Below are 19,361 nucleotides of genomic sequence, written 5' to 3' on the forward strand. Positions count from 1 at the left end.
TATGCAGACCAGAACTAGAGGTCTGCCTGGAATGGGATTTTTCAGTCCTGCTCCCGCATAGATTCTGTCACGCTCCTGCAAAACCATATCATATTTTGTCCTGCTCCTGCCCACATCTTTCACATTTGGTTTCACCTGTAAAATCCCTCAGGTGGACATTAAGATGGGATGGATTTGTCAGGCCTGCTCGTGCCAGTCAACCATTCGCGTCTATTTAAGGAAAACACAAATAAATGAATAGCATTCTGTAGTATGAGACCAAAAAATGTTGCATCGCCATGTTGCTACAGTAGCCCAGCAGGGACAAACCAAAATAATAGCTAACTAGCACACACTTTTAAAGGGAAGAGTATTCAGCTGTGCAATTCAGCCACTTCATACTAGATGCCACTAAAAACTACACATTGTACCTTTCATTTTATACATATATCAGTATTTTGCGAGTCGTGTCTTTTTCCCACTCCCCCACACGCAAAAAAAAATCTCAGAGAGAATGAATGGGGTTTTGGAAAATCAGCAAGATATCACCCATTGCAGATACATAACTGCTTGAGAGACCCCACATTCGATGATGTTTATTAAAATCAATGTGTACGTTGTCTGTATAGACTTTAGACCCATTATATCCCTAAAATATGCCTGTCGCTATCCCTCTGCTACTGTCAAAAAATTAACAGACTACAAGACAAGTCACTTAGCTTAATGCGTCACCAATTTCACAAGGTGAGCAGAAGCTAACTAGAGCTAGCTTATTCGATCAGAGATTTTGACTCAATGTAGTCCATTCTTTTTCTGCTTTAGCATATTGGTAGCAACATCTTTATTTTCTATGAGACAAAACAACAGTCAAAAAAATAAACCAAACCATTTGCCTAGGTTTTCTACTGGCGTTATTTTTCTCACACCTTTTTTTATGCAGATTTTGCAAAAACCTATACAATTTTCCATAGGGATTGTATCTTGGGAACCAGGAAGTGTTCAAATCCTAACACTTAAAACTACAAACCTTTGGTCGACTTCCCATAGGCTTTGTCCTCTTAACTGAGGCACATCTTGGGTGCCTCTGAACCGCGTCATAGCTCATTACAATAAAGTTACCCGGACCTCAACTTTCTTCTGGCACCCACACCACCCAGGATGCGCCAGCGGACACGCTGCTGCTCCCTGTCCGAGAGACGCTGGCTCACATAGAAAATGAATTGTTCTGAAGTGCTCACCGCTGTTGACATGACTCATTGCTGACAGTTGGGTCAAGAAGCAGATGGAATTAAGTCTTCTTTCAGTGGTCCCTGCTCCTGGCTCACAAGCACTTGACCAAGTAGATTGCCCAGGAGGTGATAGTGGCCTTATGTTGTGTTCTGTCCTTTCCTGTGGTTGTCCAGTTTGCTGGACTGCAGTCCACAGCACTAGAGGAGGTGTTTGTGACATTCCTTTCCTGTTTTTTGTTCCAGTGACAATAAAGCGTTTGTGAACCCAGTCTGATTTGGCTGATTACAGTGTAATTGAAAATTAAGTTCATTTTTTCCCCAAAAAATTCCTCATAATATACCCATTCTTGTATTGCTGTACTGAATGGTTGTGACTTCATGGTTGCACAGTGGGGTGCTGTGTAGTGCAGGTTTAATGGGTGTAACAGGAAAGTGGTGCAAAAGGATCATGATGTCAGGAAGCAACAGACAAATAACTACAGATATTCCATTGTTTTACAATGAGTCGTGTTTTTTCCCACTGGACTCTCCTACCTGCTGGTTTGTTGATACTCTTACGGCGAGGATGGCCCTTAAAGAAAGACTTCCAAGTACTTCAAGGAAAGTCTGCTCTACCTTTAGTCCTGCTAGGCTCCAGTAGTCAGGGTGGAAGAGGGGACAACCAATTTAAATGTAATGTCATTGCAAAAGTTATGCGTAACAAAGGTTATTGTGCTCAAAGTCTGGTTGTTACATTTATTTTCGTCCTCAGATACACAACAAAAATTATGTTTCATAGAGGATTTCTTCACAGTAGGACTAGGACCATATTATAGAGAATCACTTAAACTGTGATAGTTTTGGATGTTTTGTTAATGTGGGCAATGTAATTTGATGGTGTGATATTACATGTTGTCACTCTATTGCTCACGCCACGGTAAGAAACTGAGGTAAAGCATCCTTAGTAGTCATATATAATTTTATATTATGTTTTTTTTGCCATTTTTTTTTTTTATGGATCTGTTAACACTCTTCTTCACTGGGTGCTTAATTTAGAAGCCCTCTGGCAGTTGTAATATGAGAGGCTGTGGGGCTGGCCTCTGTTACATTTGGCTCCCAGGAATGAACCCTCCTGCTCCAACTCTGTCTGCTTGTACCCTCGTGCGTGAAGTGGACTCATAAATAATGTGTCTTGTGCCATCTCTGTGTAATTGCTCTGAAAAGTGCTTTCTCGTAGTGGGACACAATTGGCTCAGTTAGGGAGACTATTTGCAGATTCACATACTAATGAAGTGGAGGTTGAAGTTTTATAATAATGCTTGGCTTTGTTATGGAAAGACAGGGACCCATAGGTTTTTACTTGAAGCAAAAGGTTATACGAAATTGAAAAAGATGACTCATACTTTTTTTAATATGACAATGATGTTTGAGTCTCTCTCAGTAGCTTAGATGCTGTTCTTCTTAAGCCCAGCAGGGGGAGTCTCTCCCCTTGCTTGTCATAGTTGGCTGTGTGCTTTTGTGATCTTAATATAGGTAATCAAAACCTCTGTCACCTCCCTTTGATTACTGTTTCAACTTTCTTTTGTCGAGACGATTATAAAGAGATTTTGTGTTCAGGTGATGCACCTCTAGTAATTGCTTTCTCATGAAAGAGGAATAAAAATGCTTCCTTAGCCATATATTGAAATCTAAGCACAACTACATAGCCATTTATTACTGTTCTTTACCTATTATTTTATTTGTTCTGTATATCTTGTAAAAAGAACAATTGAAGCGTTTATGTGTGACATTGTGTTCATCATGTTTTTCCATAGTAGTTCTCATTATGAGTGTCAGTTCGTTGAGCGGCCTCTCATTTCTCCCCCATCAATACACACCCCACTTTGAAGGATGGCCACCCTCCTTTCACACTGGTTTTCAGTTGCTTAGCAACCAGGAGCAAGCGGCTTGCCTCCGTGCTACCCATGCTCATCAGCGGAGCATTGTTCTATAAGTACTCTGAGTTTTTATTTATCTATTTATTTATTTGGCCATGTCATAACAAGTGGAGATTTTGTCATCGACCAATCTCATTTATCCCAGTGTAGATAGCCTCTGTCCTCCATCCACAGCATGAGCTCAGTAAGGCAAGGGCCCAGGTTGGCAGTTGGCCAGATAACCAAATGTAACCAATGGTATGTGTGTGCATGCATGCATAAGATCTTGTTATGGGGTTTCAGACTCTCTTGCAGACTCCCTGTGTCATGGACAGTATAAGGACTGTGCTGACTGAAAAAAGAGCGGACTGTGAAAAGAGCACCTTAGGGTGTCCTCGCTTCAATCTCCCCGTCAGTGGTGATGTAGCCCATTGAAAGTAAGGCCCATTGATGGTGGTAGACATGATCCTGTGTTTCAAATCAATGTGGGTTTGTGAGTAAAGCAGCTGTACTCTGACCCAAAACATGGGCTGTAGACAGCTTCTTGGAGCGACCTGGCTGGCTGAGAAGTCAGAAGATGAGTGGGGGAAAAAAAAAAAGAGGTAGACTGGGCCCCTCCCCTCTTTTTGTGCCCCTCACCCCCCCCTTCTCTTCTCCCTGTGGTGCAGTGTTTCAGAAAGCCCCCCCCAACCCCCTGTGTAATTAAAGTGCCGCTGACGTGACCTCAGGAGACGTTTTCAGTAGAGGAGGAGGGGAGGGATGAACTGAAGGACAAAGGCAGCAAGGAGGAGGAAGAGAATGAGGGAACAAGAGTATGAATGTATGTGTGCTTTTTTCGTGTGTGTGTGTGTGTGTGTGTGTGTGTGTGTGTGTGTGTGTGTGTGTGTGTGTGTGCGCGCGCGTGCGCTTGTGTGTGTGCTTGTGTTTGTGCTTGTGTTTGTGATGGGCACATAGAACGAGTGCACAGCTGGAAAGAATCAAGCACCTTTCTTCCCGCTGCCTCAAGAGGGTGAACTCATGGATATAAGCGAGATGCTTGTGACTTTGTTTATGAATGGGGCTTACTAACTGGCCTCTGCTCACCGGTGCACCCCTCACTCCATTTCATCTCCTCATGGAGTGGGTTTAAGACACTCACTCTACCTGAATTGGGCCAGAGTGGAGCTAGTGTCCTTTAGTAACAAGGCCAGCATTTCAGCCAGATCCTACCGGTCCATCTGGGTCTGAGGAATCCTTGTCGGATCACTAGGTTTATCACATGTGCACACATATCACATAAGCTCTACAAATATATGGATCAATATGTACTTGTGTATTAGACAGATAGCATCATAAATAGGACCAAACTACTAGCAGAGATATCATTATTGCTCTGACTAAACCTAATGTCTTTTGCTGAAGTGAGCAGTTATATTTTTGGGGGGCGGTATTTTGGTGTTTTTCCCACCATTGCTTCTGTTGGTATAGTGGTTGTGTGTGCTTGGCGTTTCATGTTTACAATCTGTCCATCAGGTAAGGATAGATCCATCCCAGTTCTTATTATTTAAATTTTCTCTGTTGCCTCATGAAAAGCCATATCCTTCCCCTGCTCCTGCGGGGGAGGTATTTCTGTGTGTGTGTGTGTGTAGTGTTTGTGCGTGTGTGTGTGTGTACGTGTGTGTGTGTGTGTGCGTGCAGGAGCTAGCAAGTATGACTGTGTAGATGGCATATTAGAAAAGCCTTTTTGATTGGTCTGTTCCCACTCGTGGTGGAGCCCCTCCCCTTCCCTCTCATCCCTCCCCTCTCCTGTCCTCTCCCCCTCCCCCTCCCCCTCTCTCCTCCTCCCTCTCTCCCTTTCTCCCTCTCCCTTCAGCGGCGGCAGCAGAAGCAGAAACAGTCAGTCTTTCGCAGGCTTCTGACGTCACCCACTGTTTGCGTAGCCATTGTCCTAGCAGACAGCTGCCTTTGCCGGAGGATTGGGCTATCCACTCTTTACGTTTTTGCCTCAGGACGGACTCTCACCCCGGACCGCCCCGCCACCTCCCCCCAGCACCCCCCTCCCACCTCCAGCCTCTTTCGCACCGAGAGGAGTAGTGTGAGCGGCTGTGACCGAGAGAAGAGGGGAGGGGAGAAAAAAAACAACACAGAGAGGGAAAGGACAGAAGAAAGAGGAGCAGAGTGGGGAGACCTGGAGAAGGAGCTTATTTCTAAGAAAGGCACTGAGAGTGAGAGCTATACCATTCTGGCGGGCAGGAGCAGGATCTAAAGTGCACGGGGCGTGATTATTGGTGCCGCGCGTTAGCCCCCCCGTTTCCTGTCCGATGCTTTTGTGGCATTGTTGGCTTCGGTGGTTGCTGGTGTTGCGCTGGGGCCCTGACGGAGGCAGCCGCAGCGGGGCAGTAGTGCTGCTGCTGCGCTGGTGGTGAATGCGCCGGAGCAGCCAGGGCCATAGCACCGGCCGGAGCAGGAGCAGGTCGAGGAGGAGGAAGAGGAGTAGTAGTAGGGCTGTTAGCGGCTGTGGGAGTCCAGCGTCTGGCCACCCCCTCCCTCCTCCCTTCAAGAGCCGGGTCTGATCGGTCAACTGGCTGGCTGACTGGCTGCCTGCATTGTGTGCTTTGATGACCCCTGCTGTGTAGCTGTGTGCTCATCATCTCCCTCTCTTTCTCTCTCTCGCTCTCTCTCCCTCTCTCTATCCCCCTCCCTCCCCTTTCTTTCGCTCTCTTTCTCCATCACAGCACCCGGCCCAGCCATGTTTGGCACGGAGTCCTCATGTAAGTACCTAGCATCATTCCCTGCCTGTCTTCTGTCTGAGTGCTTGGTTCTGCGTGTGTACGTGTGCATATGTATTTTCACCCCTCCTCCTCCTCTTCCCTCTCCAATAATGGTGTCTGTTGTACACCTCCATTTCTCCTCTTTCTCTCTTCATACTGTGTCTCTCTTCTTTCTTCCTTTCACTCTCTCTCTTTTCTCTCTCTGTTGGCATGTGTTTTTACCGTGGTCTTGTTATTTCAACATTCCCTTGTAACAGATTGCCTCCGCTAGGCTCTGGGATCTACCATTTTTTTTTGCACGAAGGGCAAGCAGGCGGCGATTACTGGTCGTGATGCAGAAATCCATCTCTCTCCCATCTCTCCCCCATCACCCCTCCTCCCTCTTTTTTTCCCTGTCCTCCTGCCATACTCCGCTATTCCTGTATGCCTCTGCCTCACACAATCTCCCCTGTTCACCTACTCTTTCCCCCTTCACTCTGTTTCTGAATGCTTTTTTTTTCCCCCTGCCTTTTTGGCATGGCGGTTACGGCTGGCAGCTTCCCTTTGTGTGGCCGAGCCAAGGCAAGCCGTGTTTTATAGGCATGGTCTCAGAGACCTCCGCTGCCAAGGCTCAGGCTCTCGCACTCTCTCTGTGCTGCCATTGCTGCTGGGCTAGGTGACATTGAGGTGCAGAGGTGCAGTCTGTCTGTCTACCTGTCTGTCTCAAGCTATGTGTGTGTGTGTGTGTGTGTGTGTGTGTGTGTGTGTGTGTGTGTATTCCATCCTGTGTGCTTTCTTATGGAGCGGTGAGATGCACCTGTAGGTTTTCTGTCGGGTGACGTTCTTTGTTGTTGTTTGTCTTTTCTTCCTTTTTCTCTCTCTTGCCCTTTGTTCTGTCTGTGTCTTATGTCTCTCGTTGTGCCCTGTGGCAATAGGTTTGGATTGTTTGTCAATACCAAGCTTGGAAGTCATAGTTACGTTCATGTGGCTGCCACTGGCTCTGCCTCCAGTAGGTTGCGGTGATTGCTCTCTCTAATGTTGGTTTAATGGTGTCCAGAAGAGGAAAGAATTCTGATGATAAGCTCTCATATTGTACAATTTCAGTCAGGTCAACCTTTCATAGTGCCAGTGTTGGAAGGGGCTGCTCAATCCCATCTTTGAGAACTTGACAGATGATCTTTTTTTCTTTTGGATTTGTGGATGTTTCCTCTGTTTGCTGGTATGGCCCAAAGCCTATTTGACTGTTTTCACATGCCTCATTTTCATATTGCAGTTGAAATCCTGCAGCTGTGTAATTTATTCTCCTTTTCAGTCAGTAACCGTTTTTGTTCTCCTTTTATAGTTCATGTGGAGATTTGTGATAAGCAAAAGTCTCTGGATCAAAACTGATTATTTATTTATATTTTACTGAACATCATTTTGCAAAGAAATGTTGTTGTTCTAAAATGTACAATAAAACAAATAATTGCAGTCAATCTGCAACGTAGACAGCTGTGATGAATTAAAATGTCATCTCAGTAGCATAAATATGAAGTTTACTGAAATGCCTGACATTAGTTGCCTAGTTGTGAAGCCTATTGCTTAACGTAATGCAAATCCAGGCAGCAGGATATGTACAGGAAGCCATATGGCAGCTTCCCACACTATTCCGCAGGAGAAGCCAAGCTGGAAAGGCACGTGTCATCCGTATGTAAGCCAGTGGGATGATTGCGCTTAGTTGAGAGAACACAACAAATATCTAAAGGGTTCACAAGTGACTTTAGTCTTTGCAATTAATGCTTTTTGACATTTGAAAGAAAAGAGGCGTTACAGCAAGAGCGACAACAGGTAGTTTTAGAAGATATCAGAGCTGATGCGCAATAAAAGATGCACAGCCATGACAAGGCTATCGTGTGAGTGTTGTGTGAGAAATCCTTCTTTGCTCTCCGTTAGAGGGGATGATTGCAGTGGATGAAGAGGTGTGATTGGTCAGGTTATTGTTCCTCTTCAGGTCGCACTAGGTTAGGCAGTCACACAGCTCTCTCTTGCTCAGTCCTTACTTCTGCATCTCAGTATGTATTGTTGCAAGTCGGGCCAATCGGTATCTTTAAATACAACACAGCAGAGGCCCAGTGGCCGGGTGCTTTGTGGAACACCAGGTGATTGGTGTTCAGGTCCCATGCAGCAGGCCGACAGGTTTGTTGGCTCTACCACCCCCACATTTGAGTGTGAAATCTGATGTTATGTGAGCAGTACTAGATGATTAGCCTTCCTCTTCTTACAGCCCTCAGTTAATGCCTGTTCATAAAGCCTTTTTGATGCCAGAGAAAGTGATTCTTTAGACACCCCAAGAGCCTGATATTGCGCATTGATGGAGAGCCTGAATAGCAGATTTGTTTGTTTTACGTCCACGTCGTGGCTGAAGGAGGTGTTTACTGGAAATGGCAGCCTGATAAAGGCAAGCATTGCTCTGACGGCCACCAGCTGTCCCTGTTACTGTGGTTACACACCTCGGTGGTGGCAAAATGGTACTATATCAGGTTTCTGTGGTAACTGCTGACTACAGCTATTTCAGTCTCATCAAAGAGCAGAAATGCGCCAAAAAGGTAGGAGGGATTTCTCTTCTGTCAAACCAGACTGAATAGAGGTGACTGGTTTCTGTAATCATTTAGTTAAATGCCCTCTAATTACATAGTGGGGTCGAAATAAAGGTGATGGTGGGACAGTCCGAATACAGTCTTTATTATTCTTATTATACCTAATAATAATATTATTATTATTATTATTATTATTATTATTATTGCATTGATTGAAATATTAGAAATGTAAGATATAGCTAAAAATTATAGTTAAAAAGAATTGTTTTCAAACTGGTGGTAGTGGGATGTTGAATGCAGCAGGCAAGTCATGCAGTAGATTACGGTATCATATCCAATCTTAGTTTATTCTCAAAATGAAGTAGTGCTAATAATAACACATGTGATAACAACTTTTGCAGTGTAGCAAGGGTTTCTCAACATGCTTTCATCATAACAAGTAGGGAATTGTATGTTCATCAGAGTTTGAGTCGGATCATGAGCTGGGATGAATTGCCCAGATTGGGCTTCTCTCATGAGGAGGTCTCTCCAGATGGTTGGCCACTGCCTGTCAATGAACTACTCGGTTTCCATCCCATGGCTTGGGGTCTGGTCGGTGATTTATATGTGAACCTCTGTGCCTCCAAGCAAATGGATGGCCTCATCAGCCTGCTCTGTCTGCAGTTATTGCACTAGAGATGGCTTGTACCTCCACCTCTGCTTGTCTCTTTCTCAAGATGAAAGTAATGGCTCATCTGACTGCAGCATCACATGCTGTAATGGATAACCTGCCTCTTAAGTGTGATGATCAGTCTGGTGCTTATCACATAAGGCAGCATTTAGGCAAGGGATGGATTGATGGATTGTTTTGTGTCGTTGTTATCCCTCATAAGTGGTGAGTACATGCTACAGAATGTTTATTTTAGGGTCGCTAGACTGTAAGGTAGTGGCAAGTATTACACTACTCATGGCATAAACAGTTTAAACGACTAGGATAGTTTTAGAGCAGTATGGTGGATGACGGATACATGAATGGTGGTGAGCAGGTGTAGAGGTCCTAAGAGTGGAGGGTCATGTAAATGTCATGCGCTGGCCTGAGTGGAGGGTCATGTTAATGTCATATACTGGTCTGGACTCTCATTACGGTCAGGTTGTACATTGGTGTCCTGCTAGTGCGGTTTCTTCTTCTGAAAGGGGAAGCGGTTTGATGCACACGGCCTCTGTTGTCACAGTCTTTGTGGAACAATTGTGCTTTCTCTGTCTGATGATGAGAATCTAGTCCATTCATTTGTGACTGGGGGACTACATTATCGTAATGCACTGCTGGCTGGGTGTCCGGCTGTGTCCTTAGATAAGTGGCAGTTTGTACAGAATGTTGCTGTCAGTGCGCTAACCACATCCAGTAAGGCCGCATCTGTCAGGCTTACCATGGCTTGTGATGACGTTTCTCATAGAACATAACAGTGTTTCATTTCATAATTTGGACGATTAATGTGATTTAAATAGATTATGATATTTGCCACGGGTGGTTCTTGTCCCAAAGACATTTATTTAAGTGGTGGTCTGAAGCACACAACACATTATTGTGCATCCATCGTCCACCAAGGTAAATCTGAAAAATTATCATGATCTTTATTTTAGGGTCAGTGTACAAAGCCTTACATAGCCTGCCTTATTGTCTCATGGTGTCTTACTATGTGCTGTCCACCAAGTAATTGGCAATTCCTAGGCCTATTTTGTTTATCCCAGGAATGAAGAAAGAGCACCATCTTTACTAAATCAATTTCTAGGATTTCTAGGACTTGGCCAAGAATCACAACATGGTCTACTCTTTCAATAAATAGTTTTGCCAACCAGCATCAATAACACTAGGTCTGGCTGTTTTGAATAAAGGAATTCACCCTTATTTCTTTTTCTTTTTTTTTGTAGTAGTATAATTTTACAACCACTTTCTGTTTGTTTTATTCTTCTTTTATTTTATTTTATGGTGATGCCAATTTTTTTCCACTTGTAAAGCTATTTTAAGACCAACAGATATTGACTTGTTTGAAATACCTTTTTTGCTGATGTTTTAGGATGTGGAAAGGTCCAACCTTTTCCATTTTCCATATGTTCTTTGTCCTAATACTAAGACGTAAGGCTGCGATTAGTGTGTGTGTGTGTGTGTGTGTGTGTGTGTTTGCTTTGAGACCATTTGGTTCATGTATTGATTTATTTTCCACATGCTGAGCCAATCGTTGCTTGAGAGCTTTGCATTTGTGTGAATCATGGAGTCACCATGGACTTCTATGTTGTGATGTTTACCTGTGGATTCAGACCCACAAGTGCTGGGCGGTGGGGAAAAAACACAGCTGCAGCTCAACTGGTGTAGCTTTCAGATGTCTGAATGACGAGGCAGCTTGCCTTCCCTATTACGGCAGATTTAGCTTTTCATCTCTCCCCGTCTCCATGGTGATGGGCATAATTCTAACTCCAACCACTCAACAGAGGTCTTAATGTCTTGTTGGTGTTGGAAGGCACCAGGCTGTGGGATCTGTAAAGCACAAAGAAAAGGATGCACAAAGTGAGTTGTGATGATTCGCTCACTCTCCGTGGCTGATGCTATTCCTCTTTCATTTTTGCATCCAGATTCTCTCACTAATATAACCAGCAGGCAGTCGCCTTGTGGTAGTCATGGTAACCTTTACCTTCAGAAGCCAAAAGACGACCAACCCCCACACAATTAAAAGAATGGATTGGAAGGGCCCCAGTTTGCGTGGTGTCTTCTGATGTTGCTAGGAAGAGTGCCGCTACTTTGTGCATTCTTAGGGAGACAAGAGGCAGATACTGGGGTGTAAATGGCTTGTAAACGATGCCAGTATCTTATGAAGGCTTTTGTGACGATGACGCACGTCCAATGTGATGTCAGTTTTCATTCAGTTTCCAGCGTTTGGACTGAGATGTAACGCCACCAATTGATCTCATGAAATTTCTGTATGCTCACTGTTTTTCCCCCATCAGACTAACACAAATTCAACCTCTTAATAGACTAACCTCTTGAGAATTAACTTGAGCACATGGTACTATTTGTGGACATTCCCCTTTTGTTAGTGTATCTGTGTGTGCGTGTGCGTGCGTGTGTTTATCTGCGTTTGACATGAGATGTTGCCCCTCTGCGCCAGCGACCTTTAGATAAGGCGAGCGTGTCACTCTGACCTCCATGGGCCATTGGCCGGTCCCTGAAACACTGACTTCATCTCTCATGTCAGTCCTCTGCCTTCCACAAAGCCCTCACAGTGATCTTTACCCACCCAGCCACATTAGCCCATCCACACTGAGGGGAGGAAAAACTATTTAACCTGCTTGACATAAATCAGCACAGGCTTCACTGAGTCTTGGTTACGGGGCTAATTTGAACCCTGTCTGGGCTGCGGAACTCCTGTCTAATCTTACATGAGATCTAGTGGTTGGTAGCCTGCTCCTGAAAGATTGTTGCCAATTTGTGAGCTTCATGAGGAGGTGGACTGTAGATTCTTAGTCAGGCCTTGAACAGCGCTGTCCTTGAATGTGCTGTGCTCACTCTAAGTGCCTGCTCTCGCTGGTAATTGCGTATTGTGCATTCTGAGGGGACATAGGCTGTCTGTGAGCTCCAGTTGCAGTGGATGTCGGTGAGGGCACATGCTCTCAAGATGTGTAATAAAGGAATGTTCATGAATTTCCGCAATGTCTAGTGAAAGAGCCACCGCCGTAAGCAGTGATTAAAAAAAGGCTGGATGTTAATGCTGGCTTTAGCTGTCTCGCGTATTCTCTTGACTTTAGTGATACTGGCTGTGAGTAAAACTTGAGTGCTGTGATTGTGTAATACTTGATATACACTTGGAATACACTATGGAAAATGTTCCATACACTTTTTTTTTGTACCGTCTTCTGATACCTTTTGTTGTAGACAGCATGGCCATCCCATTTTGAAAACCCATGCAGGACTGACATAGCATAAAGAGGCGGTCAGCTGTGCATATATCGTATTTCCCTGGCTTTTTACAGTCAGGTGCTGGAGGAGAACACCTGCATGAGTTTCATTAGCCCCACACTGCTGTGCTGGGGTACAAGCAGTTACTCTGGCACCACTGTTCAGCGCTGGATATTTTAGCTTTGTTCACGTTAGCTCATGAGCAGCGAAAAAGGCCCAGTTTAGTGACTCGATGGATGTTTTTCAGCTCAGTCAGTTGGTGCCGTGCCGTGCCGTGAGAGGGCTTATCCACTGTGGATCCCTGGTGCTCAGTTGCAATCAGTAGTGATGCCCTCACGGTAGCAGCCAGAGAAGTCTGTGGTAATGGCTCCTGTCGGAGGCTGGTCTAATGTGTGGTAGAATGATTGCTCTCTACATACCCCCCACCCGCTCTCCCGTTCACAGCCCCGTTTACCCTCGTCTGTTGTCTTTTATCATCCTCATTTTAGACAAGCCGTGATGTTCTTCCACTTTCCACCCTGCCTGTGAGGGGATGCGCTCTCTCCCTGGTGAATCACCTCTGAGAACAGCAATGCGTAATCCCATCAGCCACACTGTACTGTTTTATTTTAAGTGTTGGCTTTGTGGAAGAGCATGGATGGGAGCATGCCTCGTGTGCAAAAATGAATAAATACTTTTAAGATGTATGTTACTAGTGTCAGCCTGGTTACTGTAAGTGCTTCACTGAGCAAGTTGACCTGTGGCTGATGTTGGACCTCGGCTCAAAGGCAACACGCCTGCTGCGTTTGCATAGTACTTTATATCTTCCCAGAGCAGTTGCATGTGAAAAGGCTTATTAATGAAAAAATATGACATCAGAGAACTGTGTGTAGGTTGGATAGTCTCCTTGATGGCTTTTTCTCGTGGGATGTGCAATTAACCAGTCAATGGTTTTCTTTGTTAATTATCATCATTATGTTCCTTCTTTTTTTCCCTTCTCCTCTTCCCTGCCCTGTGCCGTGTGCTGGTGTGTTGGTTTGCTGGAGAGGGAGTGATTGAGGGAGTGTGAATGGGACTCTCAGGGCGAGAGCGGTACTCCAGCTGGCTGAATGGGGCCCAGCTGCCGCTGGAGCACCGGCCGCTCTGTCTGCAGGGCCTGTGCAGCCCTCTCTGCCCTACCCCCCTCACTTTCTCCCCTCCCTCTCTCTCTCTCTCTCTCTCTCCTCGTCTCCCCCCTCTCTCTTTTTCCATTCACTCCTCTCACTGATGGCTTTGTACTGCTGTTGCAGGCTCACCTGCCACCTCTTTTCACACACACACACACATGCACAACGGAGCCTAATGTTACACACACACTCTCATGTACACGCTACATGTGTTTTCTCAGTCTCAGTTGGCTTGGATCTGACGTGTGTGTGTGTGTGTGTGTGTGTGTGTGCTGCCCCTGCCGCTTCACCTCCAAGATCTCCTCTGTCATGTGACCAGGGTGGCCTAAGTGTCAGTGTATCATCGATACCTAATTCGCATCACATTGTAAAAAGAAACTTCTGTTCAGTGCAAATTAAGGTAACTATATGTAACACTGACGGCAAGCTTTTAAATGAATGAATGGTCTCCCCTCACCCCGCTTACCAAAATCGAAAAGCATGTGGGTTACCAGGTTGAGGACACTGAACCTACAGTGCCCTCCGCAATTATTAGCAACCTTAGTGAATGTGACCAAAAAAGGCTATGAAAAAATATTTGTTTGCTGTTTATCCTCTTGGTCTTTCACTCAAAATATTCACAAAAATCTTACCTTTTCATTGAAATAAAATGATTGAAAGAAAACATTTTTTTTTTTTCATTAAATAAATACTGTTCTCCTAAACAGGTGTGCCACAATTATTGGCACCCCTTAATTTAATGTTTTGAGCAGCCTCCCTTTGCCAAGATAACAACTCCAAGTCTTCTCCTATAATGCGTGATGAGGTTGGTGAACACATGGCACGGATCTGAGACCATTCCTACATGCAGTATCTCTGCAGATCCTTCAGATTCTGAGGTCAACACATTTGCAGATTCGGCTTCAGCTCATCCCACAGATTTTCTATGGGGTTTAGGTCTGGGGACTGTGATGGCCATGGCAAAACCTTTATTCTGCTGTCGGTGAACCATTTTTGTGTTGATTTTGAGGTGTGCTTCGGATCATTGTCCTGCTGGGCGGTCCAACCACGGCCCATTTTAAGCTTCCTAGAGGGGGGCTGTTAGGCTTTAATTTAATATCTACTGGTATTTGATGGAGTACATGATACCATGTATCCTAACAAGATGTCCAGGGCCTTTGGAAGAAAAACAGACCCACAACATAAGAGATCCGCCACCGTACTTCAAAATGGGTATGGGGTGCTCTTCTGTATGGCTATCTTTCTGTCTACGCCAAACCCACCTTCGATGTTTGTTGCCAAGAAGCCTTATTTTGGTCTCATCTGACCATATAACTGTAATATAAAAATCTGTCTAATTCTTTCAAGAATTTTACTTCGATGAAAGGGTAAGATTTTTGTGAATATTTTGAGGGAAAGACCAAGATGATAAACAGCAAAGATATATTTTTTCATAGCCTGTTTTGGTCACATTCACTAAGGGTGCCAATAATTGTGGAGGGCACTGTACATAAACGAGCGCAACATTAAACGTTGACAATAGCAGGCGACGGCTAGTCATACACTGTCAATGGATCTGTTAATGTATATTTTTGCAATCTTCTAGTTTGCGAATTATAAACCAGATTGTGTAGATTTTTTAGAACTCTGTCAATGTTAGTTAGAAGCATGGCTGGCTAAAGCTAAGCCTGTGATCTCAAAATAAAAGTGTACTGCTTCAAAATTACACTCTCTGGAGTTATCACTTTACAGTCCCCAATAATTGCTCAAGTTAACATAGAAATAATTTCACATTTAATTCAGAGTTGTAGTCTACTGTTCTTCCTTGTTGCAGCCAAATGCAGAACTCCGTTATGAAGTACTATAACGGGAGTCAATGAGGGCTGTTCGGATTTTCTCGCTGTTGGCCTGCCAAATTTTTCAATATTTGCCAGCCCGGGGTGTCGAAATGGTACTGGGATAGGGGCAGTGGGCGGAACCGCACTGGCCAAAACACAAACACATTCCATTTTCAAAGGAGAACATACTGGCTGTAGCATTGTTGTAGGGGAAGCCATGTTAATGTGTTACCTTAAGCTCTGGTGACACATCATGGGCATTTTATGATTTAGTACAGTAAAAACATTGCATGCTGTTCCTTTTAATTCTGGTTAGGCTATTGCATTAAAAAGAAGAGGCGCTATATTGGGGCTGCTGTCTATTTGCCTATTTTCAGTATGTTTGTGTTTATCTATGTGCATTGCCATCTGAATGCTCCTCTCTTGTCTTCCTACCTCATCTCCATTTTGTGTGTGTGTGTGTGTGTGTGTGTGTGTGTGTGTTTTTGTTTACTTATAATATTGAAGAACTGACATTCTCTTCACTTCCTCTTTCCCTGCTTGTGTTCCATCCACAGTAAGCATGTTCCTGAATACACTGACGCCCAAGTTTTACGTGGCTTTGACGGGGACGTCTTCCTTGATTTCGGGCCTCATATTGGTAAGAAAGTTAACATAAATTGTTCATATAAAAAGGGTTTAGTATTGTGTATGAGGGGTTGTTTGGTTAGATAAAGGGGTCAGTAGAGCATGACATCAAACAGCGGGGAGCAGCTCTACAGTCCTCTTCCTGATTGACAAAGATAGATAATGATGTTATATTACTGCCAGTAACCATAGAATGCAGATGCAACATTTTTGGTATAAGCACTTGCTCTCATTCTGGCTGTGAAAGAGAGAATATCTTGTTTTTCTCGAGTGCTAACTGTGCCGTTAAAATATTCTAAAAGCCTGCACTGTGAAGCTGCAAGCTGCATAAGTGGGCTGCTTGTCTACTCAACCCGCCAAAAAAGCCGTAAAGCCTGACCGCGACGTCCTCCATCTTTTGTGTGCAGATATTTGAGTGGTGGTACTTCAGGAAGTATGGCACTTCCTTCATCGAGCAGGTGTCAGTGAGCCACCTGCGCCCTCTGCTGGGAGGTGTGGACAATAGCACCCCCACAAACACCAACACCAGTAACGGAGATGCAGACTCCAACCGACAAAGTGTGTCAGGTGAGAGACCGTCCATGGCCCATTCATCAAATACTTCCAACACAGGAATGTTAACCCCAGAACCAAACTCTCGATCCATATTCTATATGGCTCTGTGAGATAAAAATGTGTGCTGACTAGATAGGATCAGCTCTCATCTTCCAAAGACTGTTGTGAATGCAAGCCCAAAGCGATCTAAAAATATCCACACACGGCATACAATGCGACTGTGAGAGTAAAACCCTCTATCTACCTGATCTCTCCACCAGAATGTAAAGTATGGAGAAATCCACTTAACTTATTTCGAGGAGCAGAGTACAACAGGTGAGTTGTATTTGTCGGTCCTACTATCCACAGTACATATATCTTATTTTTAAATGTATGTAAGAATCCTTACCTGTTGTGTGTGTTTGGCAGGTACACGTGGGTGACGGGTCGAGAGCCGCTCACATACTATGACATGAATCTTTCAGCGCAGGACCACCAGACCTTTTTCACGTGCGACTCTGATCATCTCCGCCCAGCCGATGCTAGTAAGAGCTACGCCGCACCTCCCCTTCAGGCCAAAGTGTTGTTGCTTGATGACATTTTAATGGAACCAACTATCAACTCAAAAGAAAGTAATCAGTCACTTTATTTTGTAAAGTTATTCAACCCTCACATTACAACATCTGTTAAGGCAAATGAATACCCATGTATGTCAACTATTACGTTTTTAAATAAATTCAGTAAATTCATACAATGCTTATGTGAAAACAGAAGTACAACACCCCCCCCCCCCCTTTCTCCCTCTGTCTGTAGTAATGCAGAAGGCTTGGCGAGAGAGGAACCCACAGGCACGGATTTCTGCTGCTCATGAAGCACTGGAGCTGGAAGAGTGAGTGTATACAGACACACACACACACACACACACACACACACACAAGCTTATGAACAGCAGCTTGCTAAATATCTTACTTCTGGCACAGACCTAGCCACACAAGTCCAGTCATTGTTAGTTGGTTACTGGCTTGAGTTTACTGCTGGTTGCTCTGGCAATGTAGTTAAACAAATAAACCAGATTGCTGTGGAAAAACATGTGCTAACTCCATCTTTATTTCCACTGGTGGTTGCCGTGTCTAGCCTAATATTTGGATCAAATAAAACTATGTTTTGAAAGTACTATTTCACTTTCCCATCCCATCCTCTTTGCCTTGCCAATGGTTGCCTGCTTATAGTAGTTGTTTATCGCCCACTCTCATGGAAAATGAGTGACGGCTGGTAGTTGATCCAGTTTGCGAATGTTTTATGTGAACTTGTGTGTGTTTGTGTGTGTGTGTTTGTGTGATACAGCTGCGCCACTGCATACATCCTATTAGCTGAAGAGGAGGCTACTACCATAGTGGAGGCAGAGAAGCTCTTCAAACAGGCGCTTAAGGCAGGAGAGGGCTGTTACCGACGCAGTCAGCAGCTCCAGCATCACGGATCACAGTACGAAGCGCAACACAGTGAGTGTACACACACACACACACACACACACACACACACACACACACACACACACACACACACACACACACAGTAACCCTTGCTGTGTCACACACACACACACACACACAGTAATCCTTACTGACACACAAACAGTAACCCAAATTCAGCATAAACTTCCTACTTGCTGTCATTCTGTTATCGCATCAGTGTATTCACACTTGCATTCACACACACACTCAGCACCCTAACACACCAAACACCCAAGCACCACTGACCGATCCAAAGTGTTGGAACTTGACAACTGTGTAGCGGTCTGTTCTAGGGCCCTAATCCCACAGCCCACTATACAGAGCTACAGCTGTTCCCAAATAGACGTAAGGGATTGGTCGGAATTCTATGATCCCAAAGAATGAGTGTGCCATCGTTCCTTAAATATATATGGGGTTGATTTTGTAGCTGTGGCTACATACTTTGACCTGATATTTTTAACTATCTACAGATGCTACACTTCCTACCCATACTTTCTCATTGAAAGAGGTCGTGTGAGAGATTGTTATGGGTAGACATACAGTACTGTGCAAAAGTTTTAGGCAGGTGTGAAAAAATGCTATGAACTAAGAATGCTTTGAAAAATGTAAACAATAAATGTTTATTTTGTATCCATTTACATGGTAAGACTGAGCACAGCAACAAGACACAACGTAGTTATACTGCATCAGCAGGGTCTCTACCAGACAAAGATTTCAAAGCAGACAGGGGTTTCAAAATGTGCAGTTCAAGCTCTTTTGAAGAAGACGTTGAAGATCGTAGACGCAGTGGTCAGCCAAGGAAACTTAATGCAGCTGATGAAAAACACATCAAGCTTATTTACCTTCGAAATCGGAAGATTTCAAGCAGTGGCATCAGCTCAGAACTGGCAGAAACCAGTGGTACCCAGGTACAGACATTTACTGTCCAGGGAAGTCTGGCCAGAAGTGGTCTTCATGGAAGAGTTGCAGCCAAAAAGCTCTACCCCGACAAGGAAACAAGGCCAAGTGACTGAACTAAGCACGAAAACATAGAAACTGGGGTGCAGAAACATGGCAGAAGGTGCTCTGGACTGATGAGTCAAAATTAGAAATATTTGGCTGTAGAAGAAGGCAGTTTGTTCGCCGAAGGGCTGGAGAGAGGTACAATAATGAGAGTCTGCAGGCAACAGTGAAGCATGGTGGAGGTTCCTTTCCAGTTTGGGGCTGCATTTCTGCAAGTGGAGTTGGAAATTTGGTCAGGATGAATGGTGTCCTCAATGCTGAGAAATACAGGCAGATACTAATCCATCATGAAATACCATCAGGGAGGCGTATGATTGGCACCAAATGTATTCTGCAGCAGGGACATAACCCCAAACATACAGCCAATGTCATTAACAACTATCTTCAGC

The 19,361-nt window shown here is 44.4% G+C and overlaps 1 protein-coding gene across 4 annotated transcripts in view; it reads left to right on the top strand.

Moving 5' to 3' along the window:
• The window catches only part of st7 (suppression of tumorigenicity 7), a 29,430-nt gene that overhangs the window by 2,000 nt on the left and 8,069 nt on the right, over nucleotides 1-19,361 (top strand). For 2 of the 4 annotated variants that reach the window (XM_080842916.1, XM_080842914.1), the window contains exons 2-8: nucleotides 5,818-5,853; nucleotides 15,856-15,938; nucleotides 16,333-16,492; nucleotides 16,741-16,795; nucleotides 16,889-17,091; nucleotides 17,273-17,348; nucleotides 17,804-17,958. In XM_080842916.1, the coding sequence (XP_080699042.1) occupies nucleotides 5,818-5,853; nucleotides 15,856-15,938; nucleotides 16,333-16,492; nucleotides 16,741-16,795; nucleotides 16,889-17,091; nucleotides 17,273-17,348; nucleotides 17,804-17,958 (768 nt within the window). The remainder of the gene's footprint in view (nucleotides 1-5,817; nucleotides 5,854-15,855; nucleotides 15,939-16,332; nucleotides 16,493-16,740; nucleotides 16,796-16,888; nucleotides 17,092-17,272; nucleotides 17,349-17,803; nucleotides 17,959-19,361) is intronic. The other 2 variants (XM_080842917.1, XM_080842915.1) reach the window with 1 other exon arrangement.

Source organism: Sprattus sprattus (genome assembly GCF_963457725.1).
Source record: "Sprattus sprattus genome assembly, chromosome: 7".
NCBI classification, from domain to species: Eukaryota; Metazoa; Chordata; class Actinopteri; order Clupeiformes; family Clupeidae; genus Sprattus; species Sprattus sprattus.